The sequence below is a fragment of the Mesitornis unicolor genome, unplaced genomic scaffold (genome assembly GCF_000695765.1).
Source record: "Mesitornis unicolor isolate BGI_N332 unplaced genomic scaffold, ASM69576v1 scaffold32906, whole genome shotgun sequence".
Lineage (NCBI taxonomy): Eukaryota > Metazoa > Chordata > Aves > Mesitornithiformes > Mesitornithidae > Mesitornis > Mesitornis unicolor.
Window position 1 is genome coordinate 738 of NW_010189674.1, and position 6,595 is coordinate 7,332.

A 6,595-nucleotide genomic window follows, 5' to 3' on the forward strand; every position below is an offset into this window, starting at 1 on the left:
CCCAGCAATCCCCTGTACCCCACCATCCTTCCCAGCAGCTGTTTCCCAAAAGGGCATCAAATTCCCGCAGCTGCAATTAGCTGATTGCCAAGGAGAGAAAATGCCCCTGGGTCACAGCCTTGCCCAAACACTGGGGATTTGGAGGAGCTTTGGAGGAGCACAGCCTGCACGTCCTTGCCTTTACACTGCCTGGCACCATCCCTGTGGACTCACCATCCCAGCACCGTTCCCCAGTGATGAAGTGCAAGAGTAGAATCACTTCTGTCACTTCCCAGTGGCCACGGTGAAGATGCTGGCTGGGCACACACCGAGGCTGACACAGGGTTCAAAGCAGGCTGTTCCCCTTCTCGGCCTGGTTCAAATTTGTGTGTACCAGCAATTCGTTCACAGCTTCAAGACACTTAACAAGCTTTATTTTCTGCTTGTGAGGAAAGCCATCCTCACCCCAGCCAGGCTGCAATCCCTGGGGCCAAGCCTCCCCTCCTAAGCTTGGAAAGCTCAGAAATAAATACACAACTTTAAAACAATTTATTTTTACTGAAAAAACTGTTTCAACAGCACAGCTTGCATGGCTTTGGCACCTTCCCTCCGTGGGCAGGACCTGCGGGGAGCACAGCCTTTCCCACCACAAGGAGTCACAGGTTTGGGCTGGTCCCAAGCCAACACCCCAGGACAGGGCTGGCTCGGGACAAGGCTGCAGCAGAGGAGAGGACCTGGTTGTGCTGCACCACAGCCCAGCCACCACGGGTTGCATCTGCTGAGGCAGGGTGGCCTCCAGGGAACCGCACACTCGCCTTCTCCCCAGCGCAGCAGAACAAGAGCTTCTGCACGTTGATCCTTCCTGGGGCTGCAGCACTCTCAGAGCCAGCTCGTAAAACCTTTGGTGTGCTCACCTGCTCTTCTGCAGCTCTCTTAGACTGTGACATTGGCTTTTCTGCCCACATCAGAGCCCCTCTGTGGGTGTCCCTGGGCCTGGCTCCTGCACATCACCATTCCCAATATCCAGCTCCACCTGTATCCCCGTCGGCTGCAAGGAGAAACAGAGGAGCTTAACCTCACCCAGCTGGGACACCAACCATCACTCCATCACCTGCCCCAGAACCCCAAATCCCCAATTACAGCCCCTGGAGGATTTCTTTCTGCTGATGCCCTCATTTTAACTGGGTCTGCTGAGCACAGGGATACAAAGAGAGAATGTAATTTAGTAAAGAAAGAACATCTTGCTCAGAGATATCCCCAGACACACTACTATTTAGCACATCCAGGACGCGTTTTGCTGCCCAGCACACCACCACATCCAGACTCGTTTGGATCAGGCAGGAGTGCAGGCTCAGAGCCAGGAGGCTCAGGCAGCGCTGCCCCGTACGCAGGCAGGATCTGAGCCAAAATCCCCTCTGCGGGCGTCACAGCACACAACCAGGCTGCGTTTGCTCCTCTCCCATTGCCATGGGTCACCCAGTGCGCCCAGATCCTGCCCTACCCCCAGCAGGAGCCTCCTCTGCTCCAGCACCAGGTCCCAGTCACTCAGCTCCTCCTCCGTTACTGGGGGGACTGGTGCAGGAGCCTCACCTGCCGGGGTGACTTTGCCAAGGAAGCGATGCGCCGTGCAGTGGCTCTCTCCCAGTTGGTTTCTTTGCTCTCCAGCAGCACCCGGGTACTGGGCACGAAACTCCAGGAGCGGCCGAGGGCTGGCTTCAGTGGGCCAGTGCTGCTGTCCCTTGTCACCTGGTTTGTCACCTGCAGCACAAACAGGCTCCTCAGCGCCCGGGAAAAGCAGTGCCACTCAGTGCAATGAAACACCAGAGATCACCAGGAGATAATGGCCAACCCGCTACTTCTGTGAGGATTTTTCACTCCACCCTGAGCCCTCCTCCTTGGCGCGACCGTGCCAACCCCTCTAAACACAACCCACACCACTGCCCCAGACATGGGCTCAGGTAGGAGCTCGCTCATATCCACAAGCTGCAAGGACTCCTGGGGGTAACCTGTGAAGTTTAACTGGGAGCCTCCAAGCATCCTTCCAGGCACCCTGTCCTTGCTACTTCATCCCCATCAGAGCAGAGGGCAGGGCTGTCTCACCACCTTTCAGTGTCAGGTTCAGCACATCATCATTTACTGCTGTGGCCTTCCTGATACAAAACACATTAATTGTGGTGCCAGAAACCTGTCTGGGCACACTGAAGCAAATGCAATTGCTTGGGTAAGAGCTGGAGGAGACCAGAGCAGAGCCCTCCCAGTCTCTGGATGCTGCAATGCCCTGTGGTTCCCCCAAGGGAACTAAGCAAGAGGTTACTTCATAAGCTGGCCACCCCTTAAATGACTGGTGTTATACCAAAAATAAATACACCCAACCCTTCCATCTGGCTGTACTTAACTCTGCCTTGCTCAATGGAGCGAACGCCTTGTTGGCTGAGGACAGCGCTAAAAGCAGCAGCAATCCAGCCCTGTCCTTGCTCCACACTTGCTGGAACAAGACATTTGAGGGCTGTGGAGAAGCAAAGCACTGTGGCACACAGGCCTCCTGCTCCTGCTATAGCTGGGAGTGGGGCTGCCCCTTCCCAGGGGGTCCAAAACCTCTTCCAGTGCCCCTCACCATGGCACACGCAGGACAAGGCACAGCCACACTCACCACAACAGCAAGGCTGAACTCCCTGGCCAGCGTCTTCAGCTCCCTGGCCAGCTGCATCATGATGGCCAACCCTGGAGGAGGACAAAGCATTTGGGAATAAACCAAAACAGAGGGAGCAACCCCCAGAGTGCATCTCAGAGGCTGGTAACATCTGGATTTACATCCACACCAGGTTTGGTGCCACTGCTGGTGGTTCATGGGCACTTCCAACCCATCTCCATTACCAGCACCCGATGGATGTAGCACGGACAGACCAATCCCAAGTTGTCCCACCCTCTCCTTTCCTATCTCTGAAGCCCCAAGGCCAAAAAACCCTACAAAAGCACCAGGACCTCCAGACCAACCTGTCCAGGCTGATTTAACAGGTACAGGACCCCTCTTCTCCAGCTCACAGCTTTATTTCCTATGAGCCCACGGCTGTGAGGGGACCTCCTGTGACAGCACTGGCTGCCACTCAGGTGTGCAAGACCCCTTGGAAAGTGTTTGAGGGGCCTCCTTGGCATCTCAGCAAGCAGAAAGCCCCACACTCCTGATTTATGGGCCTTTCTGGAGCCTCAGGAGAGCTTTGCAAACCGTGCCAGCAACCATGAGGTATCCGTGACACTGCAGAGGTTTTACTCTGTGGGCAAACGGTTCAGTTCCTGCTCTGTCCCCTGGCCAGGTTTCAGACCACCAGCATGAGCTTGCACAGCCACAGCCAGCTTCATTTTCTGCCGATAATGCTGCAAACAGACTCCCCATTATCCGACACAGAGGAAAAGCTGCACCCGCGTCCATCCTGCCCCGGCCCCAGGTACAGCATGCGCGGGAGGAAGATGCTCTCAGGAGGAGCAGAGGGCTCTGCAACCCCACAAAGCAGCTCACCCTCCGACTGCCTGCCCCCCAGCAGCGGGTAAACCACAGCAGACACCGAGTCGACCACCACGATCTTGAGAGGCCCCACAGAGCTCACGACCTGAAAGGAGGAGGCACCGTGAGCAATGTGGAGTAACAAATCCAGCGCTTTCGGAGGTCCTGACCTGCACAGAGGCTCAGATGTCCCCAGGATGGGGTGATCTGGTGTCACTGGTCAGGCACACAAGCCCTGCTGCTGTCCTTGCAGCTCTGGGGAAGAGAAAGGAGCCCAAACTCTCGCTCCTACCTGCTGGGAGAGGCGATCCCGCAGCTTCTGCATGGCACTCAGCATCTCATAGACATCGAATACGCGGACCACCTGGACCCGCTGCAGAGCCTCCAGCTGCGGCACAAAGCAGCATCAACAGCAGCCTCATCCCCTCCAGGACCCACCATAATCCTCCTGCCCAGCTGCTGCCAGCTCTTGGCATTCACAGGGACCCTTATTTCTTCCACGTTTACCTCCACCCCATGAACGCTGTTGTCCCCACTGCGCTGAGGGAAGCTGCAACGCAAATTGAGCTCAGGGAGCAAAACCCTGAGCAACTACAGGAATCCCTCCCCTTCTCCCCAAGAAAAAAAGGCCAAGTGCAGTGTCCATCCCTGAGCACAGCACCCACCCCACCATGGCAGGAAGAGTTTGGACCCAAAGAAGCTGCTGGGGACAGAAAAACCATCTCTGAGAGTTATCTGCAGGCAAGAGCCAAGGCAGTTTTAGCACAGCAGGACCAGCCCCAGGGGAACTTGCCTGCTCTTCCTCATCCTCTGCCTGGCATTGCAGGATCTGGTAGAGACGGGAGGCGCTGAAACCCGCCGTGGAGTCGAGGAACAGGACGTGCTGCTTGAGGCTGAGGGCCACGCTGGCCGCGATGCCCAGACACACCTGGAGAGGCAGGGCCAGGCGTCAGCCCCCCAACCTGAGGGAGCCTTCCCCCTAACCCGTCCTCTCCCCTGTTCCACTCACCTGTGTTTTCCCGCTGCCCGGTGCTCCCATGAGCTCCGTCACCTCCCCCGTGTACAGCCCAGAGTCCAGCAGCTGGTCCAGGCTGTGGGTTGAACACACGGTGGGGTGATCAACACATCTTCAGCCACAAGGGCAGGGACATGGGGAGCTGCAATCCCCAGATGTTTGTCCCCTAGAGTCCCCTTCCCAAAGGCAGACTCAGGCTCTGCTCCTTCCCTCCCCATCCTTGGCTCTGTCCACGCTGTGGACAGTGGCAGATCTGCAGTGTGGTGGGTACCAGAGGACAGTCCTGAGCTGGAGAAGAGCTGGGGTCCCAGCAGCGAGGTTTGAATACCTGGGGCTGCCAGTGGGCAGGATGGCCGTGGAGCTCTTGAGCTCCTCGTAGAGGTCTGCTCCGTTGGCGGGGAAGGCAGAGAACTGGGCCAGGAGCACACGTCTCACTGCAACCAGCGCCTGGGGGGCAGAGACACATGTGACGTGCAGGGCCACCAACATCCACTGCAGAAGATTCCCTCAGAGGAGCCCATCCAAACCGTGAGCTCTGAGCTCCCCCGTTAACACACCAGGACTTTGGAGCCAACTCTTTACCTTATAAGACAGGGAACACTTCTGGGCGACCTCTTCCAGGTCTGACGACACAAAGTCCACCACTGCAAATAACACAAGGGACAAGAAGTTGAAAGCCAAACCTGAATAGATCACAAACACCAAAGAGACCACCAGCTTAGACAAAACCCGCCAGCGCACACCAACAGGGAAAATGCGAGCAGGATACCCCACAAAACGGAGCATTTGAGTTTTTCCTCTGAGATGGCCCTGCCACCCATTGCAAAACGAATTAGGGGGCCAAGCTGGTAAAAATTCTCCCTGTTTTCCATGGGAGCTGCCCAGTGCCATTTGATAGGATCCCCTTCTGCCAACGTACTGCGGTGTCAACGGGGGGACTGACCCAAAATGCCAGCCCTGGGCACACCAGTAAGGGCCAAAGCCACAGAAATTAGAAAAACGAGTGACCAGAAACTACTTCAAGATCTTTTTACTTTTCAGATAGATGTGCATGTTATTGGTTAAAAAAAATTAATGGTAAAAGGCAGCTCTTATAGAGAACGTAAGGATTCCAACATCCATGCTCCAGCACACTTGGGATCTCACAGACCTCATTTAACAAGATTTAAGTGGTGCTTTTCTCAGCTTCTCAGTGAAGAATCCCCCTGAAGTCTTTTCCTTCCCCCCGAGAGCAGGCCTTGCCTGGGGTGCATTGTGCCAGCAGCCTGGGCACGTTTCAGAGGGGAAAAATGCACAAAGCCTCCTGAAATACCTTCTAAAAGCTGTATTGATCATCCCTCAAAAAGCCTCTGCAGAGACCCATATCCCAGCACCCTCCTGCTCCTACGGAGAAATCCTGACTCATCACAACCACCCGGGGGGAACCAGAAGCCGCCCAGCAAGGGGGACACGGCAGGAATAAAGCCATAAAGACAGGGGATGTTTTCTAGAGGCTGCCCGACGGGTTCCGTACGGGGGGGCCGTGTGGTGTCACACACACAGGACGCGCCGGGGACGATGCTCCCCAGCTCCAGACCCCGCTGCGCTCCGTTACCCGTCCGGACGCCGCTCGTCCTGAGGAGCTGAATCATCTCTGCGGTGAGACCGGGGCAGAGCCCGGCCCGCAGCATCACCATGGCCCCGGACACCCCCAGACGGAGCCGAGACCCGCGGGGGGAGACGGGATGTGACACCGATGGGCTCAATCTCCGCTTCGGGACCAAACAGCCCCAAACCCCGCAGGCAGCCCGTGCTGCGGGGGGACACCGCCGGCCCAGGGGGGTCTTCGGGGCTGCATGAACAGCGAGCAGACCCCGCCCGCCTCCTGCTCCAGTCCCCCGCACACACCTCCGGCTTCCCCGGGCACCCGGAACCACCCGGTCCCGTCCTCCCGCTCCCCTTCCTGCTTCCTGCAGGCAGCGGAAGAGCCGGGCAGGGCTGTGTTTCCCCTCAGCGAGGGGCTGCAGAGCCGGACTCAGCCTCCCCGAGTCCCCTGAGCCCGCACCGGGCCCGGCAAAGACCCCGCAGGCGAACTGGTCTACCCGGTGCTGCCCGCGGGCACC

General features: G+C 57.4%; 1 protein-coding gene across 1 annotated transcript; it reads right to left on the reverse strand.

Moving 5' to 3' along the window:
- Window positions 1–943: 943 nt before the first annotated feature.
- Window positions 944–6,169, reverse strand: RAD51D (RAD51 paralog D). Its single transcript, XM_010186153.1, has 10 exons — window positions 6,088–6,169; window positions 5,076–5,137; window positions 4,822–4,940; window positions 4,488–4,569; window positions 4,272–4,406; window positions 3,771–3,866; window positions 3,494–3,584; window positions 2,630–2,700; window positions 1,570–1,737; window positions 944–1,027 (listed from the first exon to the last, which is right to left on the reverse strand). The coding sequence occupies exons 1-10, from the start codon at window positions 6,167–6,169 to the stop codon at window positions 944–946; spliced, it is 990 nt and encodes a 329-aa protein (XP_010184455.1).
- Between the last annotated feature and the right edge of the window lie 426 nt (window positions 6,170–6,595).

Coding starts and splice junctions, on each gene's coding strand:
- RAD51D (XM_010186153.1), bottom strand. CDS start 6,169: ATGGTGATGCTGCGGGCCGGGCTCTGCCCCGGTCTCACCGCAGAGATG. Junction 3,585..3,770: donor GGGATCGCCTCTCCCAGCAG/GTAGGAGCGAGA, acceptor TCCTCCTTTCAG/GTCGTGAGCTCTGTGGGGCC. Junction 1,028..1,569: donor TGGCAAAGTCACCCCGGCAG/GTGAGGCTCCTG, acceptor TTCTCCTTGCAG/CCGACGGGGATACAGGTGGA.